Source organism: Mus caroli, unplaced genomic scaffold, assembly GCF_978045245.1.
Source record: "Mus caroli unplaced genomic scaffold, Mus_caroli_1 scaffold_1, whole genome shotgun sequence".
NCBI classification, from domain to species: Eukaryota; Metazoa; Chordata; class Mammalia; order Rodentia; family Muridae; genus Mus; species Mus caroli.
Window position 1 is genome coordinate 136,772,190 of NW_028227256.1, and position 23,312 is coordinate 136,795,501.

At 36.3% G+C, this 23,312-nt stretch overlaps 2 protein-coding genes across 7 annotated transcripts in view; both read right to left on the reverse strand.

Moving 5' to 3' along the window:
* Nucleotides 1–16,685, reverse strand: part of LOC110288152 (complement factor H-like) — a 123,712-nt gene extending 107,027 nt beyond the window's left edge. For 2 of the 4 annotated variants that reach the window (XM_085841621.1, XM_085841622.1), the window contains exon 1: nt 14,752–15,800. In XM_085841621.1, coding sequence (XP_085697747.1) covers nt 14,752–14,860 — 109 coding nt within the window. In that variant the 5' untranslated portion in view covers nt 14,861–15,800. Of the gene's footprint in view, nt 1–14,751; nt 15,802–15,834 lie in introns of those variants that run through there. The other 2 variants (XM_085841626.1, XM_085841630.1) reach the window with 2 other exon arrangements.
* Nucleotides 16,686–19,772: 3,087 nt separating this feature from the next.
* LOC147006134 (complement factor H-like) overlaps nt 19,773–23,312 on the reverse strand; it is an 85,729-nt gene continuing 82,189 nt past the window's right edge. For all 3 annotated transcript variants that reach the window (XM_085841634.1, XM_085841632.1, XM_085841631.1), the window contains 2 exons: nt 23,093–23,275; nt 19,773–20,427 (listed from right to left, as the gene is read on the reverse strand). In XM_085841634.1, coding sequence (XP_085697760.1) covers nt 20,231–20,427; nt 23,093–23,275 — 380 coding nt within the window. In that variant the 3' untranslated portion in view covers nt 19,773–20,230. The remainder of the gene's footprint in view (nt 20,428–23,092; nt 23,276–23,312) is intronic.

A 23,312-nucleotide genomic window follows, 5' to 3' on the forward strand; every position in this document is an offset into this window, starting at 1 on the left:
ATTGTCATAGTTATTTTGGGGCCAAGCAGAGCACAAAGTCCAAGGCTGAGAAGAAAGCCAGATTGGGTCTATGCCTTTGAAGGAGATAGTGAGATCTTGGCTGTTTCCATATATCTTTGCTGCTGGTCCTAAGGCAAGTATCTTTGACTTACCACTCAGTCTCTGACAAGAATCAATGTAAACAAGAGTTAGTTCTTTGAGAAAATCAACAAGATAGAAAAATCCTTAGCTAAACTTCATGCAATATATTAAAAGTTAGTTCAACAGATACAAATAAAAACAAATTTCTTTAAGCTTCCTCATTTGTTTTAGTTTTTAATTGTATGAGAGAACATTTTCAAGAATTTTACATATTTTAAAAATGGTAATTCTTTTTATACTAAATGTTCTTCTTTAACAATTTTGAGAATCATACTTTTCATAGGACATCAAGAAGTTAAAAAAAGTTTTAAAAAAAGTAACAAAAGTAGGCATGGTTCAGAGTAGGAATATCTTTACCTCAGTTCTCAGACTTTTACCCAATCTCCAACTTCCAGTGGGCACAGGTGAATATATTTACCCCTTTTATACAGGATTCTTGAAATGCATGTAATATTCCTTAAAGTATACAATCACTTGAGGTGGTTAGTACCTAAATTAGCCTCGTCTGACATCTTACACTTTCCAGAAGCAGGTAGTGGCTGCATCAGCAGTGATTGTTGGATCATTTATCACAGTGTTTATGAAGTCTACTCAGACTGTTGATCAATATCTTTAACAATTTTGCACCTGTTCTGAATGAGCATAACACAAAATCCTCTAGTTTTTATTGATTTCCAAGATCTCCTCTTCCACTTCTATAAATTTTAAATCATTTAAAATTATTATCAGTTTATTTACCTGTTTTTTTCTAATGGGAAAGTGTTTGTGTTTGTCTGTGGGGTTGTTTAGAAAGACACACACACAGACACAGACACACACACACACACACACACAGAGAGAGAGAGAGAGAGAGAGAGAGAGAGAGAGAGAGAGAGAGAACGAGAAGAAAGGAATACTGGAGATTAGAAGGATCTGGGTGAAAGTGGGAAATGAATAATTATAAAAAGAATATGCATAAAAAAACTATTTTCAGTTTAGAACATTGAAAATTAACAAGCCTGCTTCTTTTGCTGTTAATTATTTTTATAGGATCAATGGTGTATACAACTGATGTTCCATTTTAAGCCACAATTACCATTAAAGATACTTTGTATGTCAAAGTAACTTTAGAATTGTAATTAATGATTTTGAGATAGGAATTTTTAGCCTTGTCTCCATTGACGGTAGGAAAGGCAATGATGGCTGCAGAGAGATTGAAGGGAAATGCTAAAATACAACACACTATTGAACTTGAAGTTGGAGGTAGATGGTCCTCAGCCACCAAACCAAGTAGAATTTTGCAACAGGGAATAGGCCTGTGAATGGGTCCCTTATGGAATAAATAAAGAAACTAGTACAATATTTTCTAGTCCTGTGATATTATGTTTGGTTCTCTGTTCTCCAACAGTGCAAGCAGAAAATTTTTTACTTTCCACCACTAATTTTGTGGTAATCTGTCATGACAGTCATAGAAAAAAAAACTATAATGACAATAGGGAAATAAAACACCATTTTATTGTTGTAATTCTAGGGGAGAATGTTTCCTTGTTTTCCATTCCAACAATGTTATCAATTGATGTCTATGAACATATTTTTGTAAGTAAACCTGACTGCTATCTTTTTTTCAGCAAGAACAAGAGCCAAGCTGAAAATCCATCATAGTGATTTTTTTATTTATTTTTAATCTCACTACCAATGTTTTCCTGAACTTGTGTGTGGACACCACCCACAAGCATAATGCCCTGAGATGTCAGAAGATAGCAGTAGAATCTTCAGACTAGAGATGCAGAGGATTCTAGGGGGAAATCATTTTTTTTTTAAACTGGAACATGAGAGCAGGGAACTAAGTCCAGGTCCCCTGTAAGAGCAGCTAATGTTCGTATTTGGTAGTCTACCTCCAGCTGCTCATTTAATTCTTGAACGTTTAAAGGATTTCAAGAGAAAGCATGGGTGCTTTGTAAATTTACATTTTGGTTTGGTTTTAAACATCTTTTTTTCTCAATATATATTATGTTATACAAAGAAATTAAAATACAAAAGAATTAACCCAATGGTAGAGGAGAAATTATTGCCAGGGTATCTTGGTGTCAAAAAGAGATATAAAGCTGACAGAATATTCAGAGATTCCTATGTATATTTAATAATCATCCTGTGTGCGGTAAACCAATCACAAAAGAACAAACATGATATGCACTCACTGATAAGCAGATATTAGCCCAGAAACTTAGAATATCCAAGATACAATTTGCGAAACACATGGAACTCAAGAAGGAAGACCAAAGTGTGGATACTTCACTCCTTCTTAGAATGGGGAACAAAATACCCATGGAAGGAGTTATAGAGACAAAGTTAAGAGCTGAGATGGAAGGAAGGACCATCCAGAGGCTGCCCCATCATGGAATCAATCCCATATACTACCACCAAACCCAGACACTATTGAATATGCCAATTGATATAGCTCTCTCTTCTGAGGCTATGCCAGTGCCTGGCAAATACAGAAGTGGATGCTCACAGTCATCTATTGGATAGAACAAAGGGCCCCTAATGAAGGTGCTAGAGAAAGTACCCAAGGAGCTAAGGGGTCTGCAACCCTATAGGAGAAACAATGATATGAACTAACCAGTACCCCCCAGAGCTGTGTCTCTAGTTGCAATTGTAGCAAAGGATGGCCTAGTCGGCCATCAATGGGAGGAGAGGCACTTGGGGTTGTGAAGATCATATGTCCGACCCAGTACAAGGGAACACCAGGGCCAGGAAGTGGGAGTGGATGGGTTGAGGAGCAAGGAGAGGCTGGGAGGCTATTGGAGGCTGTGGGGATAGCATTTGAAATGTAAATGAAAAAAATATCTGATAAAAAATAATTCCAAAAGTGTTTGAAAAACTCTTCACATGTGATATTAGTATCTAACACTAAAACCGACAGCAAAACAGATGAAAACACTAAATAGACATATTTTGCTAATAGTCTCACTTCAAAATCATAAACCATGACTGAAAGTCATGAAAGATACGATAGAAACACTGTGGGAGAAAGATCACTGTAGTAATGGCAGGGACAGTGGGCTACATCACATGGACACTGTGAGAGCAGTTTGTTTAAGGAGGACAATGTCCAGCAGAGGAGAAAGTGTGAAGGGGACCATCTCATCAGGCTCCACTTATGAGGTTGACAACAACCTTCTGATGAATCCAGATAACCAGGCAATGGGAGGGACTGCCTCAGAGCTCATGTGGGTTAAATTCATACGCATGTAAAACAGCCTTGTTACAGTGAAGACATCTATGAAATCTAGAACAAATTCTGAACATCTGTGACCTACTGCACTTGAACACAGGGTGCGAAGAATTATGAATGGATGAGAGGTTCTGATTGAAAATTAGGACTAACTTGGAGGACACTGTGATAAAGTGGAGTCAGTGCTTGATTCTGCTAAACTTATAAAGAAGGATTCATGTTTCTTCTCAGATTTTCCAAAATCTTGGAGAGAGAGCTCAGAAGTTGACATTTATAAATGTGCAGCTATCCATTCCGAATTAGACTGTATTGTTTTGGTTGTTAATTTTTGGACTGGTGGTAACATTGCTATGCTAGGAAAAAGTAGTCCAAGGTATAGTATTATTGTATGCAATTCATAGTGTTATTTGAAGACTTTATTTCCATGGAGAGTTACTTAAAAAGTATTTGAGCTGTCTCCTGTGAGACTCTGCCAGTGCCTGGCAAATATAGAAGTGGATTCTCACAGTCATTCATTGAACTGAGCACAAGGTCCCCAATGAAGGAGTCAGAGGAATCTCAGAGAGCTGAAGGGAACTGAAGCCCCATAGAACTAACCAATACCCTCAGAGCTCCTTGGAACTATACCACAAGTTAAAGAAAACACATGGTGGAATCTGTGGCTCTAACTATATTTGTAGCAGAGGATGGCCTAGTAGGGGGGAGAGGTCTTTGGTCCTGTGAAGGCTCTATGCCCCAATGTAGAGGAATGCCAGGACCAGGAATGGGAGTGGGTGGGTTGGGGAGCAGGGGGAGGGGGAGGGAATAGGTGATTTTCGAGGGGAAACTAGGAAAGGGGATAACATTTCAAATGTAAATAAAGAAAATATCTAATAAAAAAAAGAGGAAGGTATTTGAAGTATGCAATGGTAACTTGTCTGACATCTCAGCATTCTGAGGTCTGAAAGAAGAGTATCTTCCCTGAGTTCAAGCCAGGGCAGTCTGAGTGAGTTTGAGGTCAGCACATGCTATAAGGCTATAAGTTACTAACGAAGACAAGGGAAGATAAGGGCTGGCTGCATCACTTCACTTCTCTATCTCCTCCCCCAAATCCAGTCTCCTAGTCTCATCTTCAGTTCTATAGCAGAAACCATGCACTTGTCTCTCTTCTCTGACCCCATCCCCAACATATAAAAAAGATCTTCTAATCCAACTTCTCTATACTCAACACATCTTATTTATAGTCTCTAGCATTAGGATGCATTCCCTGTGAATATACCAGGTGATCAAGGTAGAAAATCACGTAAACTAACTGAATGCCCTCACCAATCACCACTTCCTCCTCTGCTCTGAATCCAATCCCAAGTTCTCATTCCTGGATCTTCAGTAGAATCCCTACAGAATACTTGATGCAGCTTTCCTCCCCATCATCCTGCACACATTACCAGTGAATCCAGTTGAGTTTCCCTCTTTACTCCCTTTTATATTATTATTTTAAAAGGATGTTTAATAAATTCATTGCTGCTTTTTGCTCCCATCAATCATCGCAGACACCAGCAGACCTGCTGGCTTTTTGACCATAGAGCCAACCTGCAGTGTACCTTCACTGCCATGCAGTGCAGCCTAGTGAGAAGGATCATCAAGCACTTCTAGCAGAAGGAGTTCTTCCTGGTGGCTGTGAAGATCTTTTGGGATTCTGAAGATCACCTAAAGCACCACTGCATTGACCTGAAAAACCATCCTTTCTTCCCTGGGATGGTGAACTACATGAACTCATGGCCCATGGTGACCATGGTCTGGGAAGGGCTTAATCTGGTGAAAACTGGCCAAGTGATGCTGGGAGAGAACCATCCAGCTGATTCTAAACCAGGCACTATTCATGGGGAATTTTTCATTCAAGTTGGTCTGAATATCAATAATTCAGCGGAGAGTGCTGAGAAGCAGATCAGTCTATGGTTTAAGCCTGAAGAACTGATTGAATACAAGTCTTGTGCCTATGACTGTTGTATGGGTAGACATGAATAAACCAGAGTCCTTTTTTGGCACTATTGATGGATTCCTAGACACAGCTCTCCATCCCACTGAGTGGATGGATCATCTTTCCTAAAACAATAAATACTTTGGAAAACCTCCTAATGCTAACATCCAAGATTAGCCTCTCATAGTAGAGACAAATACACAGGCTGAGGTGGTAGTCATGGCCAGGGGAGCAATATTTAAGAACAGTGAGGAGAAACCAACTACAACAGTGGCTTCTAACATTTGGGTCACAACCTTGTTGGTAAACTTCGTTCTCCAAAAATATTTACATTAAAATTCATAACAGTAGCAAAATTACAGTTATAAAGTAGCAATCAAATAATTTTATGGTTGGTGGCCAACAAAATGTAAGGAACTGTATTAAATTGTCACAGCAATTAGGAAGGTTGAGAAACATTAAACTGTAAGGTCTTTATAAACTATAGATGAGCTAGATGTTGCAGAACATGCCTTTAATTCCATTATCTGGGGTGACAGAGGGAGGTAGAGAGAGCTCGGTAATTTTAGGCCAACATTATCTACATAGTGAGTTCCATGACAACTAGTGCTACAGGACAAGATCCTGTCTCAACAAAAACATGACAAAACAAAACAAAACACCTTTTCCAAACCTCTTATCTTCGTTACTGATATTTGCTGCCTTTTTGAGGACCCCTAATTCCTGCAGGACTTCCCTGCTAACACACAGGTCACTCTTGTCATAGAAGCAGGTGAGATGACTAAGATATTCATTTCTCCCCTGTTCTTCCAGATACAACTCCAGATTCTCATCAGCAGCTTTGCAGCACAATGCTTGTGGCAGCATCCATCCACCGTGCATCAATTCATCTCAGAGATCTTCCCCCTCCTAAACTTCTGCCCTCTACTCATTCTTTTATTCTACAACACAACTCAGGCAGCATTTCCTGTTAACCCACAATTCACTCCTACCTGGGAAATATGTAAACTGACCATAGATTGTAACCTTTCCTTCTGTTTCTCCAGATCTAATCCACTGATTTCATCACTGCGTCTAATGCAGTCCTTTTGGAGTAATATCACTTTCCTCTCTGCACCTATTCAGAGACCAAATAAATACACCCTGGTGGAACATACTATGTTCTTTCCTCTTGTTCCTTCTGCCCAGACACTTAATGTGTTCCCATTCCTAGCTGTCATCTCCATAAACCTAGAAACACATGATATATTGAACCCCCAGTGGCACCACTTATAATCTCCACAGAAAAGTTCCTTCTAGGCAACATACAAATACACTATTCTAAAATCCAGGGAGGAAACAGAAACCAAGGAACAAAGACAAAACAACATAAAAACTACAAGCAATAAAGACCAAAATAAAGACAAAAACAGAAATCAGCTTATAAGCCTATGCTCTTTGAAATTGCACAACCTAGGTGACAGCATAAAATAAATAAATAAATAAACAGCCAATAACAGCCAGGATGGTATGTCTCAGTAGACCCGAGAAACCTAACCACAACAAAACCTTGTTATTGGCCGGGCGTGGTGGCGCACGCCTTTAATCCCAGCACTCGGGAGGCAGAGGCAGGCGGATTTCTGAGTTCGAGGCCAGCCTGGTCTACAAAGTGAGTGCCAGGACAGCCAGGGCTACACAGAGAAACCCCGTCTCGAAAAACCAAAAAAAAAAAAAAAAACCTTGTTATTCTAACATAGCTGAAGAGTAAGATAAGACTGAGGTGGGGTGGGGGGGTGGAGTAAGGGGTTTATGGGGGTGGTGGGGAGCCAGAAATGGGATAATATTTAAAATGTAAACAAAGAAAATATCCAATGAAAATTAAAAAGAAAAAAGAAAGCATATGAATACAAGCAAATAAAAAGGGTAAAAAAAAAACCTGTACAAACAAGATAAAGGTCTTAATAAAGGAAATGAAGAAATTTAGAAAAAGCCAAAATAAAGTGGAAAAAAATGAACAAAGCTGTTCAAGACCTAAAAATAGCAGTAAAATCAATAAAGAAAAGCCAAACTGAGGGAATTATATACAGGAAAACAATTGGGATTTGAACATGAATTCCTGAGGCATGTTTCACTAACATGGGATGGGAGAATTTCAGATGTTGAAGACACATACAAGAAATGGATACATCAGACAAGGAAAATGTTAAGTCTAACATTTCCTGGCACAAATCTTAGAGAGTATCTGGGACATTATGAAAAGACCATATCTAAAAATAATAGGAATAGAGAAAGGAGAATAAACCTATATCAGAGGTACAGAAATTATTTTGAACAACAACATAGAAGGAAATTATCTTAACCTAAAGAAGAACATGATTGTAAAAGTAAAGGCACTATATAGAAAATCAGATAAATTGTACTAGGAAATAAAGTCCTCTTGTCATATAATAGTCAAAACACTAAACATACAATGAAAGAATATTAAAAGCTGCAAATGAAACAGAGCTAGCAACATATAATGGCAGCCCTATTACAATGATACCTAACTTCTTGATGGAGAAGGAGTCTCTTACAGTAAGGCGAGCCTGTGCAGATTGCTGCAGACTCTAAGAGACTACAGGTGTCCTACTATATCCAACAACACTTTAAGCATCATAGACAGAGAAAATAAGACATTCTATGATACAACAAACTTAAGCAGTATCTGTCTGCCATTACATTCTAGTAGAAGGTACAAGAAGGAAAACTCCAACCTAAAGATGTTACCTACAACCATGAAATAACAGAATTATTAGTACATAATCTAGGAATGTATTCCTGTGAGGAGAGTTGAGTGCTCACGAGAACAGAAAGCATCTTATGACCTCATTTCTGCAAAACATAGACTTGTTGTTAGAATATGTTTCTGTGTTCTTCCACAAAGGAGCAAGTTTACTTGGTGCTACTCATTACAGTTTGTGCTTTTATGCAATTAATTATTTAAATTATTCTTCATATTCCTCTGAGAGGCACATAGTTTATGAGTTCTGACTTGACCTTGAAATTTCCTAAAGCTTGATTCATGCAAACATTACTCATATGATGTTTATTATCCCTTAGGGTATTAATTATTACAATTCTGAATAAAGATGCAATTTCATGATTCTTTATTTTGCCTCATTTATATGTTGAATTCTTCCAGGTTCTAGTACATTTAACAATATTACATGGATAAATAATCTCAACAAGCAAACACATAAACACACACACACACACACACACACACACACAGAGAGAGAGAGAGAGAGAGAGAGAGAGCAGAGAGAGAGAGAGAGCAGAGAGAGAGAGAGTGGGGGACACAGAGAGAGAGAAAGACAGAGAGAGACTCAGAGAGATGGAGTGAGACAGACAGAGAGAGAAGGGGTGAGACAGAGACAGAGACAGAGAATACTACTAGTACAAAGATAATCTTTCATTTCTTAACATTTGCAAAGGAAATGGTATTAAAGCTTAAATAAAGTAGACTCATTCACAGTGATAGTGGGAGAATTCAGTACCTCATTTTCACCAATGGACAGGTTATCCAGACAAATACTAAGTAGGGAATTACTGGAATTAACAGATGTTATGACTCAAAGGAACTTAATATTTATAGATATTTCACCCAAACACAAAAGAGTATGCCTTCTTCTTAGTACCTCACAGAACTTCCTCTGAAATTGATCATATACTTGGTAATAAAACAAATCTTAACAGATAGAAGAAAATTGAAATAATACCCTGCATTCTATGAGAACACCATTAATTAGAGATGATATCAACAACAGAAAAAACAGAAAGCTTCTAAACTCATAGACACAGAACAACTCTCCTGAGTGAAAAAGGTTTCAAGGCAGAAATTATGGAAGCATTTAAAGATTTTCTAGAATACAATGAAAATAAAAACACAATGAAAGTGGTTCTTAGAGTCAAGTTTATAGCATGACGTGCCTATTTAAAATATAAAATACCTGGAGAAATATCATACTAGGAACATAACAACACACCTGAAAGCTCTAGATCAAAAAGAAGAAATCACAACAAAAGGAAATAATTGGAAAGGAATAAACAATTTTGTGATTCATGTTCCTCTGACCACCTATTCAGTACTGAAATCAATAAATACAAGGAAAACAATACAAAGATTGAATGAAACAAAAATTTGGTTCTTAAAATTTTTAATAAGATTGACAGACCATATGTCAATTTATCTACAAGGTAAAGAGAGGATATCCAAATTAACAAAATCAGAAATGAAAGGGCCAAAAAAATAGACATCAAGGAAATCCAGAGATTCCTAACATCATACGTTAAAAACCTATATCCCATCAAACTGGAATCTCTGAAAGAAATGTATAATTGTTTCATAGGTACCACTTCCCCATGTTAAGTCAAGACCAGATAAACAAGTTAAACAGAACTATAAGCCCTATGGAAATAGAAACAATCATTTAAATACCTCAATCAAAAAAATCCCAAATTCAGAGGATTTTAGAGCAGAATTGTACCATTCTTTCAAACAAGAGTTAATTGCAACACTCATACTTTTCCAGAAACTACAAACAGAAGGAACATTGCTGAATTCATTTGATTTGACAAGCATTACCCTGGCATCCAAATCACATAAAAAATAAAGAAAGAAAGAGAAATAAAGAACAACTTCCCTTATGAATATAGATTTAAAGTGTACTCAATACAATAGTTGCAAACGGAATTGAAAAGCACATCCAACATATCATCCACCATGAAGCCATCAAGTGGGCTTCATCTGAGAGAGACAAGGATGGTTCAACATGTGTATATCAGTAGTCATAGTAACTATAATAGTAAACTAAAAGAAAGAAACCATAGCATCATCGCATTAAGTGGCTGACAAAATTCTAGCACCCCTTCATGATAAACTTTCTAGAGAGTTTAGGGACCAAAGGGGCCTAAATCAACATGATAACTCAGTTACAGCAAAACAATAGTCAGCCTCAGGTTAGAGGGAACAGCAAGTCCACTAAAATCTGGAATAAGACAAGGCTGTGCATGATTTCTCTATCTATTCAATATAGTACTTGAAGTCTTAGCTAGATTGATAAGACAACTGATGGAGATCATGGGATACACACTAGAAGAAAGAAGTCAAATTATGTTTCTTTCTAGGTGGTATAATAGTATATGTAAGTGACTCAAAAAAATCTCAAGGGGAATATCTGATAAGCTCTTTGAGTAAAGTGGCTGTATATAAAATTAATTCAGAAAAGCAGCAGCTTCCATATATACAATGATAAATGAACTGAGAAAGAAGTCAATGAAATAATAGCATTTACTATAGCATTACACAATGTTAACTATGTGGAAATAATTCTAATAAAGCAAGTGAAAGTTTTATATGATAAAATATTTAATTCTTTCAACAAAAAAGTGAATCAGATATCAGAAGCCTGCGTAAGAACTTCCATGCTCGTCGATGTGTATCATTGGCATCCTATCAAAGGTAATATACAGATCCAATGCAACACAGATATAAATTCTAACAAAATTTTCACAGACCCTGAAAGTTAAATATGCTATATATTCACTCATATGTGGATATTAGTCATCAATTAAATGATTACTAAGCTATCATTCATAGGCCCATGGAAATTAAGTATAAAGGAAAGGGCTAGGGGGACCCATGAATCTCCTTTGGAGGGGAAATAAAATAGGTTTTCCACGTGAATTTTGTGCAAAGCCAAGGAGAACAGGAGGTGATGAGGAGAGCATGAAGAAAGAGACAAATAGGATTGGGGATCATTTGAGGGTGAGTATGAAAATTTATTGCAGTGTAATATTCCTATATATATATATGTAGGTGTTCCTAATGAAGTCTCCAAATAATGGATAACATGGAGTCCCAAGTGGCCATTTCTGGTCACCAAATAAAATTTTTAGTCCTGGGATTGGTTTACATGTGATTGAGTTATTGGACAAATGGGGTCAAAGAAATCCCTTAAAAACCCAGGCTATTGACAAGGCAATCGCTTCTTTTCCCCAAGCTGCCAAGTTCACATTTGTGAAGATAACACTCACAGAAGTCATTGAACAGGGAAAGGATAAGCTGGTGGACACTAATAAAATTCATCCCTGTGATAAATGATGCAAGCTACCAAAAGAAACATATATTCACCAACCCAGACCCCAAACCTTTAATCCACAATGCTGTCCTGTTTGTCAAATATGACAGGGCAATGGTAGCACTGGGCTTATTGGTCTAACCAATCAATATCTGATTTGACTTAAGGCCCACAGCATGAGATGAAACTCATATTCAATATTTCTTGGGTTACTGAGAACCAGAGACTAGAGTCCAATGAGCTAGTATAAAAACAAATAATACTTGCCTTGAAAAAAGAAATAAAATTATTCCTAATTATATTTGGCTATACTGGTCAATCAACACTTTCTTCAGTGATGACCAGAGTGGTTTCCTTCTACAACAGGTGGGAACCATTCGACATACCAACAGCTACATATTTCACACACACACACACACACACACACACACACACACACACACACACACACATATGAAAGGGGTAAGTAGAAAGGTTGGGGTGGAAAAGAGAGACCTTGAAACACTAGGCTCCAAATGGGGTCTTCCATCAAACCCCTTCCCTCAAAATTCAGTAAAACCTGCAGAAATAGTAAGAACATATAGACCCCGAGGGCATACAAAGATCCCAGGAGAAAAGGGTCCTCCAAATCAACTGAGTAAATATAATATGAAGTCCTGTAGATTGAAGCATCATGCATACATAGGCCCTGAATGGGTCTGTCCCACATCCTCTGTGTATATATTATAGCGTTAGTTTAGTGTTTATAAGGGATTCCGAAATATGTGAATGAATCGTGTTCTTACTCTTGTGCATTCTCTTGGGTTAATTTCCTTCCATAGTTCTCATATTCCAAATTCAATGCAATAGTTTAAGTATTATTGTATTGTTTTATTTATTTATGTTTTCCTGTTGTGTTTTAGAAGCCTACTCTTTTTGACAGAAAGTAGATAGATCTAGATGGGGGGAGGAGAGAGGGAGCAACTGAGAGGCATAGAGGAAGTAGAAACTTGTAATCACGATATATTGTATGAGATAAGAATCTCTTTTCCTGTGGTACATTTACACAATGGAGTACTACTCAGCTATTAAAAAGAATGAATTTATGAAATTCCTAGCCAAATGGATGGACCTGGAGGGCATCATCCTGAGTGAGGTAACCCAATCACAAAAGAACTCAAATGATATGTACTCACTGATAAGTGGATATTAGCCCAGAAACTTAGTATACTCGAGATATAAGATACAATTTGTAAAACACATGAAACTGAAGAAGAACGAAGACCAAAGTGTGGACTTGTTTTGTGTGACAAAAGGATTGACCATCTAGAGACTGCCATATCTAGGGATCCATCCCATAAACAGCTTCCAAACGCTGACACCATTGCATACACTAGCAAGATTTTGCTGAAAGGACCCAGATATAGCTGTATCTTGTGAGACTATGCCGGGGCCTAGCAAACATAGAAGTGGATGCTCACAGTCAGCTATTGGATGGATCACAGGGCTCCCAATGGAGAAGCTAGAAAAGTACCCAAGGAGTTAAAGGGATCTGCAACCCTATAGGGGGAACAACATGATGAACTAACCAGTACCCCTGAGCTCTTTTCTCTAGCTGCATATGTATGGAAAGATGGCCTAGTCGCCCATCACTGGAAAGAGAGGCCCATTTGACTTGCAAACTTTATATGCCCCAATACAGGGGAATGTCAGGGCCAAAAGAATGGGAATGGGTGTGTAGGGAAGTAGGGGGGTATGGGGGACTTTTGGGATAGCATTGGAAATGTAATTGAGGAAAATACGTAATAAAAAACAAAAAAGAAGTATCATGCAGGAAGACTTTAAGAGGGGAAGCCCAGATATCTACCATAAGGTAGCTGCCATAAGTTAGTTACCCTAGAAGTGTTTGTTGAACATCTTAACTCCTGAAATAATGTTCTCCATCTGTTTGTTTGTCTATCATCGTTCAGTCTGTCTGTTTGTCACCTAATTGTCTACATTTTACTCATTACTTGTTCTTTTGCTTTTCTTGCTGTATACTTTGTGAACTCACTCATTCAAAAGGAAACGTGTGGCTATTATTCTCCACACTGTACGGAATATCAGCCACACAGTATTTAAAAATCATATTGAATGGACTAAGCAGACTGTATTTAGACATATATGTAGATATATTTGTATATAGATATAGATATATGTGTGCAACAATAATTAGGGAAAAAAAGAAAATCTGAGTCACAGAACAAGGAAGAGACTATGGGACAGTTTTGTAGAAATAAAAAGAGCAATATAATTATATTAATATATCAAAGTTATACAAGTACAAAATAATTGAAAGCAAATATTTTGTCATTTCACAGATAGACTTTTCTCTCATTGAATTAATGCTTTCCTATGACAAAAAATTCAAAGTGAATTCAAAGTTACAACAAAAGACAATGAGCTTAAATCTCTGAAATGATTCAAAATGAGAAAGGGTGGCTCTTAAAACAAATGTAATGTGAGGATTGAAGAATTCCATAAATCACCCCTCATTTTCTGGACTCATTAGCAAACAACAAATAGGAACATAAGTACTCCATGAAACCAGATTCTGGCACAGTGACTAAATTCCAGAATTCTACTCCATCTTTAAAGCATTATTTGCTAACCCATGGATGTAGTGTCTTTATGAATCACTCAGGATGGTTGTTAAATCATCTTCAGACAGAGTGTTAATACAGTGGTAACATGATCTCCAACTTTCTACATACATTGGAGATATCAGGTAAGAAATTGTTAACATTGTGGTGGCTCACATACAAAGTAACATAATTCTTTTTTATCTTCTTAAAGACATGTCCATTTGCTGAAATATAATTTGTTTGAAATAGGAAAAGTTACTCATTTTAATAACTATGAAATTAAAAGGTATCCAATTTATAGAGATGAAACCAATCCCACATTGACCTAGATAGATTTAGAGTCTGTCAGGAACTTTGTCCTGTTCAATGGCTGTATTTATTTAGGTGAAATTTCATTTTGAAAATTAATCTTGTTACATGTACTATTTACACATTTATAAGATGAATTTCTTCTTTGTCTCCAAATTATAATTTAGAGGCTATTCACACTTTTCAAATTAGAGAACAAAGAAAATCACTTTATTCAATTTTTCTCTCTTATTGCTTATCAGAACCTATTTCCAAAAATAAATTTATTTTTACTGTCAATATTTTTCTGCTTTTATTTAAATATTTTATAATTTAGTTTCTATTATTACTTCTTTACTAAAGTTAAAATAATTTAAAATATTCTCATAGACATACAGGAGTTAAAATATTTTACTAGAAATTGCATGTTCCAGATCTGCTTCCACTTACCTTCCACTTTAGCAGTAGAAAGCCATGCAGATAGGAGGACATTGGATAAGAGCAACATGTTACAGAACCCCATGTTCTCAAGCTTAAAGCTCCAGATGTGGTGGTCCATCTGGGAACTCTGTCATTAAAAATGTTGTGTATGACATTGAACTTCACTGTATTACTAGCATCCAGTTTGGTAAATGCCAAAGTTCAAAAAAGAGGAGCAAAACAAACATTTTTTTCAATCAATTATTTCACAATAATAAGTTAATCATTTTACATTTATGGAGCAATGTATTAGCATTCAATTCTTAGTGCCAAGTTTCCTTGTCAGTCATATTGTTATGTAGAAAGGAAGAGGAGAGAATAAATTTCTTTTGCCTTCGTATAGGCATGATAGCTGGTTAGGACAGTTGGTGATTTTCTTCTTTGTAAGCTTTCATGGCTACTTCTAGTAAAATGAATGGTAGGCCCCAGGTATGAATTTTCAGAACACATTCAGCTTAGGATCATTTGGGCCCTGTGGTATGGAATACACAATATGGAATGATCTTCCTCTTGGGGACAACAAAGTGTCATGGAAACAGTCATCAGTATCTTGACTTCTATTAGACAACCTTGACCTACAACTTAGAAGAGTGCTTCTCTTGTCTAGTACTGTTGTTTGTTAGATGGTTTTGGTTGTACATATGGGCCTTCACATATAGAACTGTCTGTCTGCAGGTGTACACACACACACACACACACTATTCTGATTGAGGAGTTAATAATATGATTCCTTATGACATTCCCATGCACTATTTCAATATTCTTTCTCTTGTGTTTTTCTCCTTCCACTTCCCTAAGTATGTCACTATTTCCTTTTTCCTATTCCTCCTGCTAAATAATTTGTATCCTATTCTTCTTTCTGTTGCTCATCCAACCTACTACTCTGGCAATGGTCTATATTTACCTTTCTCGTCTCTGCAGTTGCTTTGGTGTATAGACTTGCATGTGAAGATTTGGAGCTAGGAGTCTCTAATAAGGGAGATCATGAGAAGTTTGTCTTCATGTGTCTGGGTTACCGTACACCATACAATCTGTTCTGGTTTGCTCATTTACCTGAGAAGTTTATGATTTCACTTTTCTTTATAGTTGAATGGTGTTGCGGCCTGCCCGCAGTCCACAACACGAACGGTTCAACTGAGAATGGCAGTTCGCTGAAAAGAGAGGAATCTAGACGGGGCGGAAGAAACAATGGAGCTAAGACAACATCCTGATCAAAGCTCAATTTTACTATTTTCAGACACTCAGTTATAAAGGAAGGGGGAGGGAACCCAATATCCCCCCAAGTAACTCAGGGTCCAGTAGCAGGACGAACACGTGTGTGCCTCCAGGCAGCAATGGCAGGTTCCAGCAGTGGGCGTGGCAGGACGAATGAGCCGGTAGCTCCACCCTTGAGTAAGCAGGTTCCAGGCTGGGGGAAGGGAGGCCACATTTCCTCCCATTAGTTAACAAAACAAAAATAAAAAAGGGGGTGGCCTGAGGCAGAAAAATTATCTATGTTCAATAGTTCTGCCTGAGTTCTTAGGGCTAAAGAAAAAACCTGTTTCCGTGGGATTCCCTAACTTTTCTAATGGTAAACTGTATTTGGCTAAGACTGTCTTTATTATCCTAGTAAACCACTTAACAGAATAGGCTCTGACTTTATAATGCTAATTAGTGCTGAATAGGTAGCTACCTGTTTGCATTTTAAGTAGGGCATTGGAACCCTGGCTGAGTTTAACTAAACAAATTTAAAATAACACTGAGCTGATAATCCTCCGCAATTTTGGGTGAAAGGCAGGGGAAACAGTGAGAAGGGGTTAAGACCAGCTCTTTAGTACAAGGCCAGTTGGCTTTTTTATTTGGGTGGGAGGCAGTGAAGGGCTTGCCCTTACGACAGCAAGGTCTCCAACCTCTCTCCCCCCTATTAATTAAGTTTAAATAGGCAATGCTTAACAGAGGTGATCAAATGATTCTTTTCATCCATAGATGAGTGGGCCTTTAACCTTGACTTGGGTGGACATTGACCTGATTCCTCCCGTGAGCATTATAACAACTCACATCTGTGGCTCTTGGTATCTTTTGGGGAGGGGAGGCAGAGCCTTAAGTATTTTTGGTTTTTAGCTGGAGTCAGATACCAACCTCTTACAAATCAGGTGTGTTGCACAGGGAACTCAGAAACGGTCAAGCTGGACCTTCCCTCCGCAGTAATCTCCTGCGCCAAGTGGTACCCATACTGTATTCATATGATTATGAATCAGTAGCGCAGTTTTGATGCCAGGGATGTTTATGATCTGCTCATCATTTGAAGAACGTTTAGGTTGCTTGCATTCACTATGTATTGTGGAAGGGCAGGAATGAACATAGATGAGCAAGTATATGTGGGTCAAGATGTCAATCTGTACCATGGGCAGAAGATCAGACAGTACACATGGTCATATATTTTGTTTGAAAAGAGAAATGGTCAGATGTGCACTTGTTCGCTGTTTAATGGACTATAGCTAATTCATTTGTTAGATGGGCCTTGAGGAAGATCATGATTGGAAAATTAATGATAAGGACCTTTGTGTAAGAAGATCTATCTAGATAGATCTTTCCAAATTTGCCAAAGGTATATAGAAACTTGATTCCCATGGAAATGTTCATCAATAAGTGACTGTTGCTGAGGAAGATTTCAATAAGCAAGTAGCCTAAATGCCTCATTCTGTGAATAGTCAACTTCTTTTCACAGACACCCTTGTCATTGTCCAATGCACTCTTGAACAATGTGGAGATGGTGAAAGGATAAGGAATATACATGGCCTTGACAACATGGACTTCCACTCACCAAAGCTGCCCTGGCTAAGCTTTATTCTTAGTGTCAAATCTGCCTTATAGCATAGCCCAATTGTGTGCTCCTGATGTAGCATGATTCAGTGTGGAGACTCGCCAGCAACCTGGTAACAGGTTGAGTGATATTGCAACACTCCTTCTGTGGAAGGTGCACCTTGTTCTTCTGAAGTGGATACTTGTTCTGGTTATAGCACCTTTCCTGCAAACAATGCCTCTGGGGAAAGTCCATCTGTGGATTTAAAAAATGCCTTATTCACCATTGTGGAATTCTACACAGTGTTGCATCTGACCAAGACCCATGATCATAGAATCCATCTTATCATGTTCCCCATTATTCTGCAGCAACTAGCCTAATAGAAAGATAAAAAGGTCTTTTGAAGATACAGCTACAGTGTGACATTTGATGGCAGTAGCTGGGAGGGCTATTGCAGTGTTTTCCAGAGGGCAGAATATGTTTTGAATATTCACACAGTATACAGTATGCTCTCTCTTAGCCATGATCCATGGGTCAAAGTTCAAGGAGTAGGAAACAGAAACTCAATATGTTCCCTAGTGATACACTAGGGAAAGGATTGCTTCCTTTTCCTGAGATCTAAACCTCGGCTATAATAGAAGTTTTTTGTTTTTTTTGTAGTTTGTGGGTTTTTTTTTTTTCAGATTAGAATATGTTCCTGCAAGGAGCCACAACAAACATTCTAATGACATAAACGTTATGCATCCATCTGACCACTTAGTGTGTCTAATGTTCTTTAACAAACAGGCTAAGGAAGGAAAAAAGTTTTAAGATGGGTGATAGATCCAACATTACATGGGAAAACAGGATTGCAAATCTACAATGGATATAAGAAAGATTATATCTGGCATGCAAAGAATACTTATATTATAATGTATATATATACACACACACACACATATATATATATATGTATTTAATAGGTATTTGTGTATATATTGTGCATATGTATGTGTGTATATGTATTTGTATATGAACAAAGGTATATATATATATATATATATATATATATATATACATTTATATATATAACAGGAAAAATTTAAAACTTATTAGTCTTTGTTGAATAAATGTTATGTTTCAATATCAAAAAATGTATAAGCCTATAACTCTTAAAGATAATGAATAGCATACCTTTATAATAATAACTCTAAAGATAACTATAGATTTTAAAAATTAATTTGTATTGTTATTTTACTTTAATAATTTGGTACAGTGTATATATGTGTATGTGGTAATTTCAATAGCTGTGACATTCACATACTTCATATGCTTGAATGCTTATCCATAGAGTAGAAAGTGACACTATTAGGAGGTGTAGCTTTGTTAAAGTAGGTATCAACATGTTGGGTGAAGTGTGTCACTGTGGAAACAGGTTTTGAGGTTTTCTATGCTCATACTACGCACAGTGTAACACATTGTCTTCTGCTGCTTGTGGAATAAGATATAGAATCCTCAGCTTCTTTGTCGGCATCATGTCAATCTGGGCACTGCCATACTTTCCACAATGATGATAATGTACTAAATATGTTAACTTGTAAGCCAACATCAATTAAATGTTATTCCTCAGAAGAGTTGCCTCGGCTAAAATGTCTCTTTACAACAATAAAAATCCTGCCTAAGACAATGCTCATTGCCTGTTTATAAGTGATGCTAAATACTTAAAGTTTTTAATGTCAATATAATTACAGTGATAGAATTATATACATAATCAAAATCTTAATCCCTTTGTATAATTGCTTGTACCTTATATTATTTCAATGTACCAAATATTAGAAGTTCATGTGCAAAAAGTTTCTTAGATTTTTTATTGATTTTAATAATCAATAAAATATTGATTTTTATTATGTAGTAATTAATTATATAGTATTATGTAGTAATTAATTATATGTTTTTATAATATAATATATAATAGTTGTTTGTTACATGTTTGGGAAATAATACTAATTGGAAGAATGAGTTCCAATATGTCTTCTATTAACTGTAACTCAAACCACACATCAAAAGATATCCAGGAAATCTGAGAAAGTTCTGAATAGAAAGAGATGTTGAAGAACTGACATGTATTTTCTTGCTTGAAATAGTTCATCCTTGGACATCATATTTTGGATTAGGGGTTTTGAATGTTCTGCTTTTGCATTTGGCCATAGTCATTAAAATTACAAATTAATCACCATATAACAAAAACATCTTTATTTATGAGAAGAAATGAATTAAACAATACTTCAGATGTAAATTGAAACTGTTTCAACAATATGCATGTGTATTTCATTTTTTTCTTTTTTATTGGATATTTTCTTCATTTACATTTCAAATGCTGAGGCCAAAACCCCCTATACCCTCACCCCTCCCTGATTCCCAACCCACCCCCTCCTGTTTCCTGGCCCTGGCATTCCCCTGTATGGGGGCATATGATCTTCACAATACCAAGGGCCTCTCCTCCCATTTATGGCCAACTAAGCCATCCTCTGCTACATATGCAACTAGAGACACAGCTCTGGGGGTGTACTGGTTAGTTCATATTGTTGTTCCTCCTATAGGGTTGCAGACCCCTTTAGCTCCTTGGTTACTTTGTTTAGCTCTTTCATTAGGGATAAAATCAATGAATAAATGTAATGTGATTTTATACTATACACAAGTGGGATAATTGATGTGACCATTAGTGCACTTTGTAAGAAATGGTGGTGATCCTCTTGCTTCTCTATATCTAGGTTTACATGCAAACTCAATATCCTCCCCTGACTGAATATAAACCTTTTTATTTTCTCTCCATCTGAGAATTATGTTATGTCTTTCCATAATGTCTTCTGGTATTACACATGCATCTGAAAGAAAAATTACCAATGTTCATTAAGTAATACATAAACCTACAGAGATCACCCTTATCTATAGACTAATTTCATTTTTTTCTGAAAATTAACTATAAATGTAATGTCATTATCAGTAACTTCAAAAATCAATTTAGCTATGAATTTAACAGAAGTGAAAACTTCAATCATAATATTAGTTATATTGGTAAAAGAATCTGAAAAGACAAAAATGGAGAAATCTTGTATATTAATAGGTTGTAAGAATTAATAATGGAATGTCCACATCTCCTATGGAAACTGGCAGATTCTATGAACCCACACTGAAATACCAATAACAGTTTTTTTTACTTTATTGGTAAAAATCTAAAATTTGTATGGAGGTACAATATAAGAAGTAGACAACTAGCCGGGCGTGGTGGCGCACGCCTTTTATCCCAGCACTCGGGAGGCAGAGGCAGGCGGATTTCTGAGTTCGAGGCCAGCCTGGTCTACAAAGTGAGTTCCAGGACAGCCAGGACTATACAGAGAAACCCTGTCTCGAAAAAACAAAAAAAAAAAAACAAAAAAAAAAAAAAAAAGAAGTAGACAACTGGAACTGGAGCAGAAAGGAAAATCTGGAGACATCATAATACCTGATTTCTTCATACATCATGAGCCCCACAGTAACCAGAACACTATGAACATGCCAATGAAAGATAAACGTGATTTGAAAACTGATGTATGTATCTTCAGTTAACTCATCTTAACAGACTTTCCAAAAACTTATGTTAGAGAACTGATATTATATTCTGTTAATAAGGATAATTGATATCCTTATGGAGATGATTAAAATTTGATACTGTCTATCATTCTGGGCAAAGTCAACTGAAAGTTGGTCAAGACATCCATGTAATAACAAACCACTGAAAATACAAGGAAACACAATAGGGAAACATTTCATTGGTTTTGGACACTAGATATTTGGAAGGGACTCCAAATTATAAGGTAAAAAGCAAACCTTGACCCATGGATTTCAAAACATACTTTTAGATAGCACAGAGCATAATCAATACAACTAAGAAATAGGCAGCCAGTTGAATCAGAGGAAATGGTTGCCTATTGTTTGTTTCTAGGTATTTACATATCTTTTATAGGGGTGTCTTATGTCAAGGAACATAAGAAAGTGAAAATTCATTTTTTTTTGTTTTGGTTGAATTTGGATTGCTTTTATTTGATTTGATTTGATTGATTTGGTTTTGGTTAGAAGTTATAGCAGTATTTCCCCTAAATTGACTGTATCTTTTAAAAATCATCTTTGCACTATATCTGTCTTAAACTATACTTAAATAATTGATCAGAATTTCAGTTTGTTGATACCTTTTAAATAAACTGTAACTAGACTGTGATAAAATGCATTTTAAAAGAAAAATAAGCCAACTAAAATTATATAAATTTATATATACTTCTAAAAAAATACACAAGAACCTGAGTATGAAAAAACCTTAAAATATCATTAGCTCTTAATGTTTTTTGCCAAAGCTATAGTAAGATGCCTTGTCACTCAGAAAAGCATTAGAGAAAGTAGCCCTTATAATTACAAATGATCATGAATGTGTAGTGAAAAACTCATAAGCTGTTGATGGGACTGTGACTAAGTGAAATTACTATAGATGAAAACTAAGATTTCTTAAAAATTTTAAACATAGATTGTACATATATTGTTGCAATGTGCTTTTTTTGTACTTACTCAAAGGAAATAAAATAAACCTCTGCAACATGCATGCATGTTTATTGCAAACTGCTACATGACTGTAGATAAGATGAAAAAATGGTTTGAACTAATACCAATTGGTAAATTTACAAAGACAATGTGGTAGAATTAAATGTGAAATTTTGTTCAGATATTAAAGATTATTTTTGTTAGAAAAATGCATTGGAGGACAGTAAGTGAACTAAACAAAACACAGGAGAACAACTACATTGTGTTATTTTTCACAGAATGAAAAGATAGACTAAACTGTCTCTAAAATGCATGACAGTGACTAATAAAAATTAGTTGTCTTGTCTAAGAGTGGCACATGTTGTATGGATTTAATACCAGATGTATATAGGTTGATTTAAAAAAAATGGATTCCATGAGCTCACATATTGCTTATTCATTGGGTACTGTTGATACTCAATAAAAAATTAGGAGATATGACCTTGTTGGAGTTGGTGTAGTCTTATTAGAAGAAGAATGTCTATCTCTTTGTGCTGCCTAGGGTCACATGTATAATGCTCAACTACATCTCCTCCATCATGCTTACCTCTGTGCCATGATAGTTGTCTAAATCTCTGAAATTATAAGCTATTCCCAACAAATGCTTTCTTTTCTAAGAGTTGCCATGGTCATAGTGTCTCTTCACAGTAATAGAACACTGGCTAGGACAATAGGTATAGAATATCATGCTGGTGCCTAGTTTTGTGAACATTAATACATGTTAGTAAAAAATTAATTATAAATAATAACATTCACAATTATATTTGACAGGTAGTTTTTATAAAAAGAATCCAATAATCTTGTTTTTTATCATATGCTATTGTTTGGCACTGAAGCACAAACAAAAGGGTACTTGTATTTTGTGAATGTTCTAATATTAGTAGAAAAATATCCATAATATAAAACAAAATCTCCTATAATCTATAAGAATAAGGTACTTACGTAAACAGGTTGGTGGCTCAGACCACTTTCCATTTCTACATGTTATTGTCTTCTTTCCCTTAAGTACATAATACTTCTGGCACTGATAGTCAACTGATGAGAATGGTTCATATTCTGGTAATGACAAGGAGGTGATGTCTCCATTGTCAATAGGTGGAGGAGGTCCACATGTCCTTGTTGAGTCTAATGAGACAACATTTGAATGTTTGAAAATCAAGTC